The following is a 19,897-nucleotide window of genomic DNA, read 5'->3' as shown; positions in this document are numbered from 1 at the left end:
ATTCCCTTCAAATATTCGTCACTCTCTTCGGCTACCATCTAATGATGACACAGCTTCTTAGAGAGCTGGCCAGCTTCCCAAAGAGAGACAAAGGACCCCTCAACCTGAAATTTTTTTGAATGCTCTTGAATATCTGTTTGGATTAACCCAGGCTTAATCATCATCAGATGATGGAAGTTTGACCCTGAAGTTATACTAAAGCAGACTATGTACTGACAGTGTGTTATGGAAAAATAAGCATTTGTGGAAGTGAGAAAAACTGCATTTTGAGTTCAGCAGTATGCTCAAGACACCAGAAACAAAAAAACAAACAAACAACCTCCTTGTGAAGAAGAAACAACCATATCAAAGTGTACATTTTCTAGCAGAATCAAAAATTATTCCTTCACGGCCAAAGTTGGGAAGACGTTTGTTTACCTTTAAAGGTCAAATACCCAAAGAGAGCTGCCAGAAAGTACATGGTGTACATAATGAAGATGGAGATGTTGGACACTTTCTGCATCTTCTTCTTTGTTGGACTAAAATTAGAGAAAACAAAGTTACATGACTGCACTGAAAAGCTAACATCAGATGCAGGATACAGAGGAGGCACTCACTCGCGGAGCTCAGTGTAGATAGGGAGCACCTCAGGGTGGCACACAAAGGCAAAGGCCAGGATGGGAATAGTGTATGCTGTCTGTAGAGAACACATGGACACATGATTTTTTTTTTGAATGTGTTAAAACACTCAGTTAAGCTGGCAGTGTATCCACTTCAGCTACCTGTGAGTTGATGGTGAACATGCGTGGGGTGCAGTCCACTTCCTTGTGAACTAGACCGTTGCTGTACTCGTGTTCGTGGCTCGAGACATTTAGAGTATGGAGAGCAGCAGTACTGTTGGAAGAGTACTCCTCGAAGGGGCAGGGAATCTGAAACTTCTTGTAGATAACCTGCAGATAGATGGGAAGTATGATTAAAAAAAGCAGGGGTATTTTAAAATAAGACATGGTGTTGAGGGAGTGTGTTAGAGTCAGTAAACAAAGGATCTAAGCGATCACTGACAGGCTCAAAACCTTTCACACTAGATTAGTGTGATTCAGCCTGTAAGTCCTCTCAACTTTTGATGTGTTGAAGCAGTGCTTATTTTGGCCTTATCAAACATAGACACATACCACTGCATATAGGGACTATGGTGGGAAAGAGACCAAGGTAGGAAAGAGGGTGCTAAGATGACATGCTGGGACAAATACAAGATGAGCTGACTTACAGCGGTGAGAAAAAACACCATGCAGCTGAGAGAAAAACCACTGGTATAGCCCAGGTAACCTGCAAAAGAAGAGAAAGAGACGATTAGGGCACTATTCAAACAATCCAAAAAACCTGCTTTGAAGCAGATGAGGCAATGTGAATTAGGGCTCGTCTGACCACTGAGGGAAAATCTGTGCAACAAGTGAGGGATAGGTGAAGTGGGCTGGATCATTCAAAGGTGTCTTTAAATCAAACCATCAAGTATCATCATATATGGCAGATTTCCTTCCTGCATAAATACACCAGGCTCATGCACATTTAACTTTCCACTTTGTCATTGTGTCCCTAAAAATGCAGAAAACACACACAGGTAACAGTCTGATTCAATTCAATGTATGAACTTTATATATATATATCAACTGAATTTATCCCTCTGTGGAACTGAAACATTGAGGGACCTACCAAATTGATAAATTGTGCATTTTTGCACTAAGACTAGCAGCCTAACTTCATTAAATATTTCAAAGCATCTCATGCTGTAGTTTTTGATTCTTGCAGGGCTGGGATGAAGCAGATGTGATGAAACAGTGGTGACAGTTTCCTCGCCTCTTGCATTAATGGATCACATCATAATGTATAGAGATGTGGCAAAATTACCCTCCAAGTCATTCTCAATATTTGTATTGAAGCACTGCTACAAGCCTCTGTTTACATGTAAAAAGCAATGGGTTATGTGTTGTGAGGATACAGCTGTGCAGCTGACTTTAGACTTGATACCAGAGAACTCTTGCTGCCTCGAGTTATCAGTGTACCATCTTTTGCACCTGACCACATATTATTTAAAAAACAACCGGCCAGTGAGCAACAATGTAAGTGCATGTTTTTTTCACTATTTAAACAACATTGAAATTGCGCATGCATTAAATAGAGAATAAAAATGGCCAAGACACTTTGAACCGGGTGTACAATACATCCCTTAATGTTATGTCCTCTTGAATAGACCAGATACATTTGGCCCTCAAGTGTATTTTGTACCATGAAGAGCTCTACTGGTTACACAAGAAATCCACAGTTTACAGTCAGGAGGTTTCCTGCTGTCTTCCACAAAAAAATCCCCATTCAAGCAACCTTTCTGAACCCTGAAACCAGGAAGGGACAGATTAATCCTGTGTGATTAAAAAAAAAGAAGGAATAAATGCTGCAGCCATGTCAGGAAAAATTATGTCTGATTGGACGCATGCTGTTTCCACAACAAGTGGTAAGATTAAAATCACACAAATTGCTTCACTGTGAGGTAACTCCTTCATTAAAATCTCATTGTTTTGCTTGGATCAAATTCAAACTAATGTTTTTAAATTGGTGGAAAAAAACTTAAAAACTATTCAAGATTTATTTGCTAATGATAAAGAATATAAGATTTTTGACAAGCTTTATAGCAAGAAATAGAGAGAAGTGCAAGAATACAATTGACTGAAAATCTGTTGAGGGCAGTAGTTATAACTCATGAAAAAAAATCCAACAATCATTAAAGCCGGAGCATTGGTTAACCAGAAAATTATATATATCATTGTTTGAGATTGTTTAATTTCAACTTACTATGTGACTTAATGTAATTTTTTTCTTATTCTTCTTCTTTAACGGCAAGTTTTACATGTATTATACACCAATTTCTTGGCAATCATGGGCTTCCATAGACTTAAGTACCAGTGGTATAAATGCAGGAAAAAGCTTCTAGGTCCTTAAAAAATATTTAAAAAGTTCTTGTGGCAAAAAGAAGCCTAGAAATCTGTTCTGTGGTTGTAGTTTGACATCTTGACAAAAAACAAAATAGGGCCTGTTTCCACTGGGGGCTTTTTTTCCTGCTCTAGTGGTGCTGATGGGCTATACGAAATGAGCTGCTTCTTGCCATTGCACTCAGCCCTCTGAGTTGAAAAATTAAACTTTTGGGACACTGCCTTGCTCATCCATCTCCATGTCTGAGCTGAGCAGGGCTTCTGGCGACAACTTTCAGTGGACACAGGCCCTTAAAGTCATAAATAGATCTAATAGATCATTCTATTTTATAGATATATGACAATATCAGATAGACGTGTCAGCTACTTTTGGCTAATTGAAACCACAAAAGTACTTGTACTTTCAGCTCATACTCACCAAGCTGTTTCATCAGAGCCAGGGGCAGGATGATACTGATAGAGACCAGGATGACCAGGTAGTTTCCATTCAAGTACCACAGACTGTTGGAGAAAATTCTAGTTTACTTTGGGAAGCTCAATATTTCAAACATTGGCACACAGACACAGCACAGTGAGGGAGACAGAAATAGGATGGAAAGATGGCGTGAAATTTGTTTACACATTGAGTAAAACAGTTTGAACAGTTTTTCTTAAAATAACGCAGACTGAAAAGTCTGAGAGCTTAATTTCTCTATACCTCTACCAATTTACTGAGTTAGTTTATATCTGCAGAAAAAAAAGAAAATAGTGCCAAAACAACACAGAACTGCAGACGATTATAAACGCTACCACTTCTGTTCCTCACTCTGACCAAGAATATCTCCATTACTCACCCCATACCAAAACACCCCTGAATAGTTTCCCTCTTAGATGCTTTTGGATCCAAGTTAAAAAATGCAGAAGAATGGAATGACACATCCAATCTTAGCTCCTTAAATCCAGAGCAGGACCTTGCTGATGGATCATCGTCTGCTAAATGTGGCTTCCACACATGTCCTGCCATAAAACCAACCCGCTGTGAATGCCCCCACATAAAATATAACTCCCTCATATAACATAAAAAGGCCCGGCTGGCCTGTATATTTAAAACATGTTTGGATATGTTGGAGCTGGGTGGCAGTTGGAGGTCAGAGCTGAGTACCTGTGTCATGGTGGTCTGGGTTTAAAACTGAACATTTCACAAGCTTTTAATCCTGCCAACAAATATATTTACAGTAAATAAATGGTATTTGGTTAAATGTCTTGTTTATTGTTGTGAAAAAGAAAACCTGCCCCAGTCTTTGAAGTGGGAAACCATCAGTTTTGGGAAGGAGCAGGAGACATTTTTTCTTTGGTCTCTCACTTCAAAAATATGTGATTTAGGGAAATCTAAAACATCAGTTGCACCAGCAACAATAACTTCCAGTTAGCCCACTTTCACTTAAATCCTGTGTAATATACGATGTGTAACCAGGGTAGAGTTAGTTCTTTGTGTCATACAGCCCCTCTTTGAGCTGTTAAGCCTGTTATTCTTAACCCTCTGAAAGAGACACAAGCAGGGGATCAACTGTCAACCCTACAGGCTGGGGTGCACAGGGATCTATGAGACTAGCTCTGTAAGTGTGTGTGTGTGTATGTGTGTGTGGGGTGAGCCTGTGAGTGTGTGTACGTGTGGGAAGGAGTCCCTTGAAAGCATCGGAAGTCCCACTAATGACAGGTCATGTCCTCTTTGGACTTTAGGTCAGTGGGTTATTGCACACGATCAGTTTTCACATGTAGTTGCTGTGAATCCAATGCCATTAAGGGCAGGTCCAAGTCAAACTTCAACTCAACTGAAACCAGAACATTTTGGGTTTCTGAGCAATGCTGGAGACACAATTTAAATACCTGAGCCCAAAATTACATCACTTTATTTTGATTGTTGTTTCTTCACTTTGGTCATCCTCTGCTTCTTAAATATGGTGACTTTCTGCTGTTCATTGGCAATGATGATGACAAATGGAAGGCCTTATGGTTTGGGGGTTTGGGACTGTTAGTTGGGCAGAAGAAGAGCTATGAAGCTATGAAGCTATCTGTTTAATTTTCCTTTCCTTTTTCCTTTTTCCCTTTTTCCCCTTTTTGAATTGAAAGATTAAGCCCCAAGTCTAAAAAGTACTTAACAGAATGATTGAAAGGAAAAATTTTGATTTCTTTTTCCCCCCTCACACTGGGGTTTCCAAAAAACCTTATTTCAGCCTCTGTCTACAATGCTTCGTTTTAGCGGCTGTCTCTTAAAGGCTTACCACTCAACAAACCCCCTTCCTTTGGAGGCCAGTCAGGGGCAGAAATATGGGTACACCTTAGTGTTTGAGGCCCGCCCCCATGTCGTGAACCTATCAGGACATCCTTATGCAATGACTAATAACTGCTTTAAAGACCTGCACGTTCAGCATTGTAATTTCATATCCATGTTCAAGTTCTAGGAAAGTATGATACTTCCTCTTTAAATGCTTAGAGTCTAGGGTTATTCATGATATGAGTAATAATTTTGAATCTGATGTTGTTCATCCACAAAAAGCCACTTTTAATCAACAATTGAATTTTGAAGCTCAAAAATTCAAACATCACTGATTTTGGTACTGTTTTTGCAGTTTTTACATTCAGGGGATTTTATTGTGTACAAAAAAGCATCAGTTTCTCTCTCATTCTGTTTCTTTATCTAAAACACTGGCATTACTAAACTGATGCATTAGCAAAATCCTCTCACCACGTCATAACGAACAAGCCCAAGTCACATCTCAATTCCAAATATTACTTAGCTATCTGACCTTCTCTTAGTGTGACAATCCAAACTCTTCGCCAAAACCCTCCTGGCCCCATCATCCACCAATCATCTCCCTCCGTTCTCCTTACACCACAGATTTGTGCAGCACAAGGCACCTCAAGTGGAAATTAACAGTGTTTGAGTGTGTGTGTCGTTCCCTGAGACCTGGCCCTGAGCTGACCTGTCCTTATGCTTGGCTTTGGAATTTGGCAGCCATGTTACGCCACCTGCTGCTGTCATTTGTGCTGGTTTGAGTGGCTGAGTACGCGTGTGTGACACAGACAGGGCACTCCATACGTCAACTTTGATAGCAGCAGCGCCTGTTTTCCTTGTTATGCACACAACTGGGTTTAATCTATCTCACTTTAATGTTAATCAATGATGAAGGGTATTGACATGTCCTTTAGATCAACATCTGAGTATTTTTTAAGGTCAACGTACAAAAACTGTTGGAGATGGGGAAGCTTCTGCACAAACTTCTGCTACTTTTTCAGCAAAAGCTGTTTAAATATGATGTTTCCTCACATTGCTAAAAAAATAATTTCACCCTCAAGGCCTGAGAAGTTTCAAGAGGTACGTCAGAGGTGCAGTTGCTGCGACCCTTTTTAACACAAGGTTTGTTTTTAGCTCTGAACAGGCATCTGGAAACCACTTTAGTCATGCATGTCCTTATGTAGAGTGTCTGTATCTGTGGCGTGACTCTGACGTCAACACCCCCACCTCCATTCCCTGACAGCACTCAGGGTCTATGATGTATGCACACATGACTGACAGGTAGTCACCCCCCACTGTTTCTAAGCCAATTACAAGCTGCCCCACACACACACACTCAACACACACACTCAACACACACACACACTGACTGACTGAATCAATGAGTGGTGAAACATTCCCTGCCCACATAGTCTGCCAGGCCCCCTTGACCCCAGCACACAGTGTCTGAGCTCTTGGCAAACAGCAGCCAGGAGTCATGTGCCCTTCACTTGAAGCCCAGTGACAGTGAAAAGCACTTCAGTGATAATACTAACTCAGAGTTGGGTTCAGCCTTCAGGAATGCTTGGATGACCAGCGGTAACTCTGATTTGACGATGTACAGGTAGCTGGACATGGCTGAAAGACAACAGAGAGAGGGAACTGTGTGAGCGTACGGAGAACAGAGTGGGAATACATGCACATGTTGAGCCAAAAGTCAAGAGAAACCTTATCATGTCATATTTGTTAAGCGATAGAGAAGCAGCCACTGGGGTCATGTGCTTGTGTTAAACCTCACCTGGGTGAGGTGATGTTTTGGATTTAAGACGTGCAAACCCTTCTAACAATGCTAAATTTGGTGACCCCCCCCCCACCACCACCACCACACAAAAAAAACAAACAAACAAAAAAAAAAACAGTACCAACCACTCTGATATAATAATTTTGATTCAACTCACTAGTTGAAGATTCTTGTTCTATCAAACCATGATCCCGCAATAGTGTCCTATTAAGCTTCAAGGAACTGTCCTTAGCATTTCAAAGCTATAGCAAATAGAAGCTTGTCTGTTCTGAGGGGCTGTTTACACGTCAACGGTTTTAGGGTGAAACGCAAACGTTTCGTTGCGTTTCAGCCTCGCATTTACACAGAGACAGCGTTTCAGCCGACCTAAAACGCAAACTTTTGAAAACAGCCAACAGAGTGGGATTTTTCTGAAACGCTCCCAACACCGTTGCCGTATAAACAGAGTATATAGACAAAAGGCTCAGTTGAAGTTAGCAAGCTAACAGGCTAAGAGAAAAAAGTAACTTAACAGAAATAATCTGACCTTTGACTTCATAAATAACAACAACTTCCTGATTAGGGACGGGAATGGAAAACCAATTCCAGTTGAGAATCGTTAACAGTTCCATCAAAGAATCTATATCATTAATCTTTCTACTAATCGATTCCCTTATCAATCCGATTCAATTGACAGGGTTCAGAAGCGTCAGAATTGTGGCTTAATTTTAATTACACCTACTGCACAACCTTAAGTGAGTGGAAACACCAGCAACTTGCAGAAGCAGTTATCTATACTGGGATGTATGTTTGGCAGTGGCGAACCGTGAGTACTACAGCTGGGCCTTCACCTCAGCCCTCACAGCCCAGAAAAGAAATCGTCGCGGAAAAAAGTAGTTAACAAAAAACATTTTCATTGAATAAATAAAATAAAAATAAAAAAGAGGCTTTACATAAAACAATGACTAACATTATTAAGTGAGTTTACAAAACTTACTTAAATAACCTAAAATGATGAAGAAAATGTCTTAAGTTTTTATCTTTGTCAATCTGTGTCATACATAAACTCGTTACTTTTACCCATCGAGAGTACTGGCAGACTGCCAACACTCCTGAATATGGAGGGAGTCTCCCATTTTTTAAACCCCTTCTCTGGCTGTTCTCCTGGCTTGTGATTTCTCCCGATTGTCCCCCCACTTAAAGCATACTCCTGTGATCGCTAATATTTTTTTTTTAAGTGAATCAAGTCCCGTACTTGGGCGTTATATCGAAAACTCAAAAACCATCCACCCCCTCTCTCTTAGTTGGTTTGATCCAAAGACGCTGCAGGAGACCTCAGAGACGGAGACAGATCACTTTGCTGCACTTGTTGATGAAGAGTTGATCAGAGCCTTAGCTGTTTTCTATCTTTCTTTTTTGGTGTTGACATGTCGTGAGTTAAACTAACCTAGCTCTGCTCTAACGCAGCATCCTCTTCAATCAGGAGAGTTTAGAGCAGCGTGAAGTGAGAAGGCTGACTCTAAAACAGTGAAACGTGTGTCGGTATGAAGTTCTGTCTGTCTCTGGTGTGTGATGCACATACGAGCTGCGTGTGTACACGACAGCGCTCTCTCTTTAAAACAGGGGAGAGTTCAGGTGGAGGAGACTGACTGAGCCAGTGAAAGAGAGGGAGAATTAAAACCACAATGTCTTACACAGTGCCCGTGAAAGATAAAGTATTAAGACATATCCACTCGCACGGGCACGACCACATGAAATTTTTACTCGCACACGCTGAAAAAATGCTAACAAGCTAGCCACAACTTCGTTCTCGCCTTCTGCCATTCCTTTCACCACTCTCACCGCTCTGCCCACTGTTCGGACTTCACGAAGGCCTATGCTCTTCAGTTTTTGTCCCGCCCCCCAAAAAATCAAATCGTGATTGGTCAATTTTTCTGTCTCTCTCCAAACCAAAACACATAGCTTGGCCTTCGTGAAGTCCTAACCACTTAATGAGCCAGCAAACTGGGCTCTGATAGAGATAACATGTTTCAAGACAGTAACCCTGTCATTGCTGAAGTGAGCTTTGCAGTACACTTAATTTTAAAACTAAGATGATGTATTAAATGTATTTTATTCAACTAAATGAGAAATTATATATAGAGAGATATATGATACGAATATTTTTTGGTCCAGATTTTTTAAGGCCTTCTCTGAAGGCCTAGAAGTCCCTGAGGGTTCCCCACTGATGTTTGGTATTGTTGTCACTGAAAATCAAACCATTTGCCCACATGCAAAATTTGCTGGAATCGATAAGGGAATCGTTAAAGAATTGGATGGATTAGCAGGATCGTTAACAGCATTGGAACTGATAAAATCTTATCAATTCCCATCCCTATTCCTGATCACTAATAAGCCACTGTTTTGCTCTGAGCAATATCCAGTTATGGCCCCAATCATGGGTGACATTTCCTCAAGAGAACCCTCTCATATACTGAGTTAAAACACTGTAGTCTTATTTGTATCCACTACATGTTGGCCAAAAACAGAAGTGAACGTACTCCAGTGAGTGGGAAGCACTCTTATCAATGCTGCGACCACCAGGGAGAGAAGCTGTTTACCAACAGCGCTCCTGATCTCTGAGTACATCCTCGAACTCAACGCTCAAAGGCAGCTAGAGCCGAGCAAAACTCATGTCATCCTGGAATGTGTGTGTGTGTGGTTGTGTGTGTGTGGGTAAGGGGTATAGAGACTCTAAGCCATGTAATGATGTGTAATTCTTGTTTTCTGCTGCAGGGATTTGTAAACAGTGGACACATTTGGAAACCCATTAATCACTGAGTGCAGCGGCTCCTCACCTCCGATGTTCTGCAGGGTGATAGCGATACCAGCAGCCATTTTTCCTGGAGTGCCAAAGGCTCTAAAACCAAGCTGTTCATAAGCTCGAATCCCTGTAAGCACATTACAACACAATGATCATCGCTCAGAGGTGTTTGCTGAGACGTCCCTCAGAGCAACGCAATAACTTTCTCTCAAAAATTAAAATCAAGAAAGGGTTGAACAGCTGTGACGGTTGGGTATTGTACCTTTTTATATCTATTATTTTGACACATCCTAGCTGTTGTAAACGTAATGAAATTTTGTCAGACAAAGTATTATGAAATATGATTTTGTTGAACATATTGCGAGACAATCTTTTTGATGTGAATCATGTAAAGTACTATTTTACTGCAGTTGACAAATTCTTTATCATGTTGCAGCAAAGTTAAAGAGAAGGCAGTATGCTTTTCTATCATTTAAATGTGGATAGAAAGTAATAATGCTGGATGTTCATCATCAATGTACAAATTTTCAAATACTTGCATATTCATGTTACAGAAATTCCTGAACCTGTCTGGCCAATCAAAGCGAAGGGGTATTAATCAAAGTTGGTCTTAAAGAGACACCAGCTTTTATAAATAACTCCAAATTGAGGCTGAATTGGGGTTTTCCAAAAGATAAGTGTGGGAACAACACAGATTTTTTCGAGCTGGGTTATGTAAAGCTATGACAGGGCTACCAGAAGGACATTTAAAGAAGCTCAAAGTATAATAGCCTCGCTTTAAACTTCTGGAATTTCAAGCCTATGTATAACAGAGATATAGTAGTTGGACACTGAAATTACCTACAGCATATCTCCTTAAAAATGGCAAACAAAAGACAGAGTTCTTACCCACAATGCCTGAGGATTTTAGCAGCAGGTGAATGGAGTAAGAGGACAGGGCTGCTACAGCAGTCAGAAGAAACCTGGGAGACATAACAGAAGAGACCTTCAGATTCCCGTATGACATTTTCCAACTTGTGTCAGCCTTATTTCACCAAGAATCATGCTTCCCCTTATTTTTCCATCATTCATCTGTACACATCTAAGTTAGCCAGTTGCATCAGCTCATGATGTATTGCTACACAGCTTACCCATACAATATTCTGTTTGGTCTGAGAAACACAAGAGGTAAAAATCTTTTTATTTAGCCTAAGAAGTGTGATTCTTGCTAGACTTTCATTCTGCTTACTGCCACATTTGAAGCTAATGCAGTCCAAAATCTCAAACTGTATTCCTGCTTTGAAATTAACCAACAAACATCATATATGCTCCTACTTATATGGACCTGTTCTGTTTCCCATCATCCTACGCATGCAAGGATCCAAGAGCAAGTCAGGTCAGCATTCCTAATGAGTCAGAGAATCCATTATCTTTCGCAGACCCAGTCAAAGTATTTCTGCACACTCTGCATCTCTTACTGTAAAATAAAAGTGACATTTTCTTTGTTTCACTCATTCCAGTAAGTCAATGGATGGAGGCCAAGATGGGAATACCACTCAAATAAAAAGAACTAACAATCAAGAAATTATTGATCTATTTTATTTTGTAGATGAAAAGGCATCTTCAAGATACAGTTTTATCCTGTAGACTTGGCGAAGTATTTTAGAGAGCTCCAGGCTTTTCATGCCTGCTCTATTTCTGTGTCTCACTGGAAATATGCTGACGTAGACTGAAGATGTCTATTTGTATCTCTGCTGCAGGATGAAGGGTTCTTCTGACACTAGAGGCCCTAATCTCCAACACGGCTACAATAAGATAGGTGCAGTTGGTGGTGCAGAGAGCTCCAACTGTAGTAAAAAGATAGATCATACAAAAGAACTAATCTTTTATTTTAAATGTGCCTTGACCAATAGTCTAGTCCTTCAAAGGGACTACACTACTCAGTTAAAACTGATAATGTGCATCTTGCCTAACTTGTTCAGAATAGCCAATCAGATAGTTGACTAGCTAATGACAGATGAAAGCTTAAGCTGGCACTGAATTAACTCCTAACATAACTGTTTGATGCAGTGATTAGATAGGAAAGCTTGAAGTAAGGATAAGGATGAGTTAGTTCAGAGTTGGCTGAATGTAAGCGAGAATGTGATGTAAACATCAAGGGTAATGATACGTAAAAGACTTCATTTAGCTTCATATTTAGCTTGACCTAGCTGTCTCAACACGACTTGTCCTATATATGAAGCATCAACATTTCCTGGGTATATATTGTATATTGCATTGAAGGGATTGGTCTTGATCATTTATTGAGCAAATGTCAACACCTTTATATACTAGCACTGAAGCCAAATGTTTTTTTTGTTGAGTGTGTTGTGTTTACTTTGATATCCAAGTACAGTCTACTTAACGATTGACATGAACTGACATGATGATACTGTGGACTGTAAACTGTCCTGGTATAGCTATTAGTTGCCATGGGTTGTCCGGGAAACTCGTGTAAATGATATCAAAATGTCCTGTGCCTCTTTTGCCACACAGTAATCATCCAATTACATCAAATGGGTCACTAACTATATATAGTTACCACTGATTTGAATACTAACAGAATCTTGGCACCATTAGAGTGCTCTTCTTCAGGGAATCTACTCGTTCTTTGAAATCTTTCCCACTGATCTGATTTCCTTCTTTCATAGTCAAGGCTGACCTTTGGGCAACTCACTTTTCCAGCCCCGCCACTTGTTCTCAGCAGCAACATAAACACAGACCGAGGGACCAAAACAACCAGGGTCATGATCTGATGGCTGCCTCTCGGAAGGAACAGGGAGAACTAAACGACCAACCCAAATGCTTCAAATGGGGTCTGGGGGTTCAGTTATTCTGGGCTATGGCCTTTCAGGGATCTATACCAGGCAACCACAGCGCCAGGGGGACGACATGTCATGACGGATGCTAAATGTCATGACAGGCAGTATATCACTCAGTAACCAGAAACTTCCTCGCGCTTCATTGCACTATCAAAGCACCCCACCACTGAAACCGTAATCTTTCAGGGAGTATGTCTCTGTACTGTACTGTGCATCTGGCCAACAATTTGTGTCTCTTTGACCTTCTGAATTATACGCTTTAGTTAAATCTTCTGAATCGTATCTACTGTTTTGTTAAAAAATGCAAATACATATGGTTGATAGTAGATATCTCTTGAAATTCAACAATTGAAAGGAGTTTTTTGACCCACCAGAACAGGAGTATGCCAGTGTTTGCCATGGCGTAGGCCAATCCCAGGATCCCGCTTCCCATAATTGCATTTCCAAGGTTGAAGACAGACATGCCAAAAGAGGTCTTTCCTTCAAACTAAAGAGACAAATGCAAAAGCATACAAAACATTTTTGGCATGTTAAAATTTTAAAATGAGGTGAATCATTCTCTACTCAACCACACCTGTTGGGTTGGACTTGGGTTGCATACATGGTTTCAGATCTACCTTTCTGAAAGATTTCAGTGGGTTCAGAGCTGGAAACGTACAACCAGAGTTTTACCAATGAGAACAGTTGTTCCACAAGGATCACCTTTTTTTTTAGAGTTTCTGCTAACAGTCTAGTTTCTTTATGTATTGGCTGAAATATCATTTTTGTTTGTGGAGACATCTTTCTGTTTTATTAACATAACAGCTGAAAGACAGAGAACAAATATGAGGAATAACAAAATAGGGGTTGAAATGCAAGAAGGGGTCAGTGGCAGGGGGCCGAACCCGGGACTGTCTTGAGCAGTCTTTGTTGATGTGGCGCACACTTCTACTGCAAAGCCAAATCGTTCTGCCCTCTTCCCTTGTTTTTGTGAGATCTTATCTTTTTTTCTTTTGATAAAACAACTGAAAATGGGGGAGAAGCAGGGATGACATGCACCCAATACATCAGGACCAGAAATCAATCCCACAAGCAGAGTAACAAGGACTTTAGTCTCTGCACATGGGGTGCCATGCTTCCAACTGAGCTGAACCTGCAAAAATTGTATTTTTGGTCTTATTTACTCCTTATTTAGGGGATAGGAAAAGAGAAAAAGGGACAAACTGAGTGAAAGAGCAGGGGTACAACCTCAGTACACAGGGAATGCTTAGCCAAACCAGTGCCCTCTGTAATACTTACGTTTGTGCCAATTCTGTTTTTGTACGATACTATTTGATCAGATATTTCTGTACAGCTTGATGTTGAAAACCTCTCTTTTGAGTGCCCTTCAGAATTCAGTGATCAGAAAACATTGGTACTAAAATCCAGCCAAACCTAGTTTGTGGTTGATATCTATAAAAATGTGGGAACCTCAAAGGTTGTTAAGACTTAAAATAATGAATTAAATGATCATACGTTTTTATTCATCCCAACCCGGGGTTAGCACTTACATCTGTGAAGCGGATAGGCTTCTTCCCATCTGCAGTGGGTAAAAATTCTTCATTCTCCAGTCCTCCTTCAGGATCGTCGAATCTAGTGAGGAGATTTACAAAGTTAATGAAATGTCTCACCTCATACTTTCAATGATTGTGAACATGTTTGTGCTAACATTATCTAGCATAGCCTGCTCTCTTTTTTATTCATTTAAATATGAATATAAATATATAAATATAAAATGTTGTAAAGTTCCTGATGCATATATCCACAGACATACCTGACTGTTTGAGTGCCATTCCTGTATAAGGATCCACAGGTTGAGGTGAGCCAAAAACAAGGTAAAACATGCATTTGAATAGGGAAGATTAAACATAAAGTAGGACAGACGTTGTCACTCACCACATCCCTTATCCTGTCATTATTAGCCAGAGAGTTTTAGCATAAGAATTTATAAAGAGTCTGTTGTCTAGCTTTTGTAGTTAAACGTCACTTTAATTATGTACAGTGATCCAAAGGATGTGGCTTTCAAACAAGTTATACAGACAATAAGACACTGTATGAACTTTGTATTTATCATGCTGTGTTAAACTGTTGTTAACACTATGTAAGTTTTTAAGATTAGCCCTTTATTCGTGCATAAAATTAAAGTGAGATTACTCACTGATCCTCCTCCGGAAACGTCTTCACCGGCACACCCATATCATCTCCAAGGTCATGACTTTTCCCATTGGATAAGATGTTCATCTCTGACTGAGAGGGCTCCATCTTCAAGGATGTGATAGACTTTCTGTGGCTTTTGTGTGTTCAGTGAAGATTGTTTCTTGAATACCTGGGCAAAGGATGAGAGATTTACATCATATTGACATGCTTGAGTTTGCTTTAAATGCATTACTTGGTGGAACTTTGAATGTATAAAAGCCCCATTCTTCAGTCTTTACACAAACAGACTCAGTCTTGCTAGCACAGTGACCTTCAACACTACATCAATGTGACTGTATAGAAGCTGTTAATGAACAGGTTGATGTCCTGGAGATCTTGTTTTCAAGATCTGCAAAACTGGCCAAAGCAAACAAGGTCAAAGGTCAAGGTCTGTTTGAGCTTTTAAACTTTTGTTTGCTGTTTTCTGGGGTTAACTTTAAAAACTTGTTAATTCACACAGTCTGCCTTATGATGAAAATAACACAGCATGTTAATTCCCTCACAACAACTGGGCTAAAATTACAGAGAAAGAAATTTATACAACAGTAATTACTGTAGTACGATAATAACACATTTCAACGCTACGTTTTCTGGTTGAGGTGAAAAAAAGTTTATCTCACAGTCAAAGAATGATGTAAAAACATCATTATTACAAGAACTAATTAGCATCTAAGAATAACTTGCAGTCACCTCATGTGACCCGTGCGACATAAATGAATCCTCTTCTCTATTTCAGTGAGTACAGAGACACAATGCTCAGTTGTTAGCAGCTTCCGATGTAATAATCATACAGCAGCTCAATTGTGTTCCCAGTGTGGTCTACGCCAGAAGATCACACTTACTGCTATTCACTCTGTAAAGTAAAAAAGGGCCATTGATACACAGCAACAGAGGAGTGAGACAGAAAAAAAAAAAGCAGATTAACAAAATAATCAGGTAATGCGGCCCATAAATAATTATTTTATTTTGCACAATAAACAAAACTCTAACTACAAAATCTCATAAATGAAAAAAGGGCAACCCTCAGTTAGACCTTCCATTACATAATCCAGTGAGTCACTTTATTTGCACATAGGTGATACTGCCCTTCCCTCAACGTAACCAAAAAACGCAAAAGCCACTTGTCAATAGTTCTGTTGCAACACCAGGTGTAGATAAAGATCATTTCCACACAGAAGGAATAATACAAATGTGAAACACGTATGCCATTTTAACGTCTAACTTATTGCACTGTTTGACTGGAGGTGGTACACAGGTAGGTCTGAAGTGTTTATGAAGAAGTTCTTGAACTTCTTTTTTAAATGGCCTGTTGTGACAGTGCTCTGTAGAAGAAAAGCTGCTCATGGAGCAGCTGAAAACAGCAGCCCGTAGTCTCTCCGTTTACAGCAAATACAGCCAAGCACATCGCAGAGTCTTGTGATATTTACACGTTATCACCCATATGATGACTGTTTTTAGTCCTGTGACAGCACTTGTTCAAACATATGACCACCAGTAGAATCTTAGAGGTAATTAGCCCAAAGAATGACATGTTTTTGTTGTTGTTGTTGTTTTTTTTTTGCATTGCGTTGTATCAACCAAGCGGCAACCTTGGCAACCAGTCTAAAGGGTATCAGGGAGCACTAAAAACTGCAGTTTTGTAGAGTCGGTTTGAGGATGGCTGCAAAAACATCAAAACCACATTAACACCAAGCTAAATAAGTAAAAGTCAAACTGTGGCACATATATATACAGCAATGGGAAACAGAGAAGGCAGTAACCATGAACCTGAAAACAGATAAGATCATTTTAACTTAGAAGAAAAGCAGCTCCACACCAAATACATTACTGTTTTTACTGATCAAACTGTGTTTAAGAAAAAGTCCTTGGTTCCTTAGACTTGGTGTTTCTTTGTTTTTCCTCTCTTTTCTGACGGTTTATTTTGGTAGCTCACAGAGTGGTATCAGTATTCATCTTAGTCTGTCTAATTACCTTTTAAAACTCCTCACAGGAGCTTTGAATGGAAGTTTTTACACAGCACCGAGTAAAGCATCAGCAGTCATTTTTCTGAACTTTTGAAAGGCTCATGAAAACCTGTGGGACCATGTCTAACAGTTTTATTCCTTAGTCAGATATCATGGTGTGAAAAAGAATGAGCAAATCCAGGCAAGCCAGCACGTGTCTTTCAAGAGACACATTGCCGTAACGTTTTTTGATTTCTAATTTCAACTAGTGATGGAAAAACAGCAGGCTGTAGAGATTAGCCACGGATGAGACAGATAACATGTATTGTCATAGCGTGATTCAAAGGTACCTGCAGCCAAACCATGACAAAGTTCACAAATTAAGGTTGTTTAAACTATGATACACAGTATTACCTGATGCTCTTTTAACAGGAAACAGCAGAAGACAGTGCACCAATTGTTTCACCCTAAAATCAACTGAGGGAATAAGCAATGTTTCACTAATTTCAGAAAACAATGACTCAGATTCAAATTAAACTTAACGGTGTGAACGTGTCCTCACATGCCATGAGACGTCCAACACTGTTGTTGCCTGAAATGATGAAGCTAGAAGTCTGAAACGTAATCCAAAGTAATGTAAAGGTAGGGAGCCTCTAAGATCTGTTATAGCATAGAAAACCAATAAATTTTGTCTGCAATTATACAAAGAGGAAATTGCTTTAGCGTTTCCGTTAAAAGATTAGGAAAGCTGAAATATAAGTTAGAAATATCATTTCTTATTAAATACAAAACAACATGTACAAAATCCACCAGAATTTGTAAGAGACACCACAGATGAGCCATACGGTGCTTTTCCACAATCCTCTAATTGAAAAAAACAATATGTTTTCCTAAACAATTGGAGTCATCAGATATACTTTTAAATGATGTATGTATTCATTAAATATTGACCAAATTTGCTTACCATGTCATATTTCAACCATATTGTCTGAAAGTACACACAACTTTTAAAAAGCAAAGAACCTCTCAGCTTGGTTTGGTGTGATTCAAAGCCAAAAGTTGTCAAACCATGACAAAGTTCACACATATTTCTCAACAGTATCTGTATCAAGTTTTCAACATCCCTGTTGTTTTTTCCATTGATGCGGGAAACTGATCTCTGTCAGTCTGAGAAATTGCAATATGAGCATATACAGAGCCCCAGGAGGGTGACCTTTGACCCTTACTCTGTAGTGCTGCCCAAAGTGATCTCTGTTATATAACAAGCGGGCGCCAAAGGGGCATGAAAGGGAGATGTTCCATTCTGAGTTATTGGACTTAAGTGACACTTGAAATGTTTAACAAAATGGAAAAGTAAATAATAAGAAGGTTCTTAGTGTTTATTCAAAGTTAATGCAACAAAACTGATACCAAATATACTTTCTGTTCTGTGAAAGCCATCAGCATTGTTGTCAACAACTACCTTCTATCTGTCTCTGTGCCCATTGGACATAAAAAGAGCAGTCACGACTGAAGCAGGGGGCAGTGGGCGAGCACATGTAGATGAGGAGATGCCCATGTGGTGGCGTTTTGAGGAACAAGCACGAGGTTCAGCAAACAGCGCCTGGCAGCACCAGCTCATCTCGGCCACGTGCCTGCTGGGGACAGAGGAACACATGCTCGTGTCCAGCAATACCGGCCAACACCTGAATCATTATTCCACTCTGTGGCACAGCAGGGCACAGAGACCGCTGTTATTTTGGTAACTTTCTAACAAACTTGTTTACGATGGTCCAAACATCTATTAACACAATACTTGTGATGCTAAACAAACATGTTTTCCTCTGTTTGATAAATATCCAGTCTGTTATACTGTTTTTCTTCTTTGTTCTCGATCTGATGATTGACCTGATCTGAAATTGCTGTAAATGCACTCATATGCATTTCACTGAAGGGCTCCAGCCTCCTGGAGCACAACTTCAGAGCTCCTCAAAATTGCAGCAAGTCAGAGCAAATTAATTAAGCTCTTGCTGACTGAGGAAAAAATGGTTTGTTTACTTAAACAAGAACATCAGCTGTCTATTTCGCCTTCCACCTATGTTTATCCAACTACAGTGACGCATAGCAGAACCCACACCATGACGATTAAACTACATCACAAACCAGCTTCAGAGCCACAAGGAAAAAAAATGTGTATAGTCATTCCTATATTTTGCCTCTATCCTTAGAATTACGATGAGTATGTCTAGCTTCCACAGGAGGGTGACAGTATTATACAGTCTGTAAAAGCTCTGTGTGGTTTAGCCAGCTTTAAAAAGCAATAAAACTTACTTACAAAAAATTCAGAAGTATTTATTCTGTGCTGCTGTAAATATTAAACAATAAAAATATAGGATAGTGAAGAGCAAACAGAAGAAATGTGCATTGTCAAATCCCATTAAAGTCAACAGAGAGTTTTATAAAATATAATCCAAGCCAGCTGAACTTTTCTCATAATGATGTCGATTTTTATATGCTTTTTTTTTTCCTCTCACCTCATTTTTCTTTCTTTGCCTCAGACTGAATTTCAAGGGATTGTGAAAGGAAGCAGCACCATGGAGCACATAGACTTACTTTAATATGCTGCTTAACAAGCAGATAAAATCTAGATTAAGGAGCAACTTATTTAGGGAAAATTAAACAACTGTTTAAATTTATCATATCACCAAATAGCTTCTTTATTACAGAGAGTGATGAAACACACATTCAGTGTGCAGCAACAGCAATACATTAAAGACAGTAGAAGCAAACACTCCAATTATTTCACCCTGAAATCAACTGAGAGAATGAGAAATGTTTCACTACTGTTGCACGTTTTAGAAAACAATGACTCAGATTCAAATTTAGCCTGCCCATAAATATGTCCTTGAGAGCTGCAGAGCTGACTAAAGCAGCCATAAAGGTAATGCCAAAATAAATATCACATCATTATGAGTATTATTTATGTGCTGCATTATGATGATCTTTGACTTAAAGGTGAATTCAAAATAAAGGGCACTCAGATTGACTGGACCATGTAGTCCAATCAGTACCTGCATGCTCCTATCACTTCCTTGTTAGTTACATAAGGAACCAATTATCTTTC

At 39.6% G+C, this 19,897-nt stretch overlaps 1 protein-coding gene across 4 annotated transcripts in view; it reads right to left on the bottom strand.

Annotated features, from left to right (window-relative positions):
- slc38a3b (solute carrier family 38 member 3b) overlaps positions 1-19,897 on the bottom strand; it is a 31,384-nt gene that overhangs the window by 5,253 nt on the left and 6,234 nt on the right. For 3 of the 4 annotated variants that reach the window (XM_074667774.1, XM_074667757.1, XM_074667765.1), the window contains exons 2-13: positions 14,814-14,981; positions 14,430-14,450; positions 14,167-14,248; positions 13,009-13,124; positions 10,686-10,759; positions 9,832-9,924; positions 6,771-6,852; positions 3,379-3,461; positions 1,247-1,305; positions 762-929; positions 597-676; positions 418-518 (exon numbers count right to left, since the gene is read on the bottom strand). In XM_074667774.1, coding sequence (XP_074523875.1) covers positions 418-518; positions 597-676; positions 762-929; positions 1,247-1,305; positions 3,379-3,461; positions 6,771-6,852; positions 9,832-9,924; positions 10,686-10,759; positions 13,009-13,124; positions 14,167-14,248; positions 14,430-14,450; positions 14,814-14,917 — 1,063 coding nt within the window. In that variant the 5' untranslated portion in view covers positions 14,918-14,981. The remainder of the gene's footprint in view (positions 1-417; positions 519-596; positions 677-761; positions 930-1,246; positions 1,306-3,378; positions 3,462-6,770; positions 6,853-9,831; positions 9,925-10,685; positions 10,760-13,008; positions 13,125-14,166; positions 14,249-14,429; positions 14,451-14,813; positions 14,982-19,897) is intronic. The other variant, XM_074667783.1, reaches the window with a different exon arrangement.

The sequence above is a fragment of the Halichoeres trimaculatus genome, unplaced genomic scaffold (assembly GCF_033239565.1).
Source record: "Halichoeres trimaculatus isolate MK-OKI-2021-1 unplaced genomic scaffold, fHalTri1.1 fHalTri1_scaffold_1, whole genome shotgun sequence".
NCBI lineage: Eukaryota > Metazoa > Chordata > Actinopteri > Labriformes > Labridae > Halichoeres > Halichoeres trimaculatus.
The sequence above is the reverse complement of the archived record's forward strand: the minus strand, read 5'-3'. Positions and strand labels throughout refer to the sequence as shown.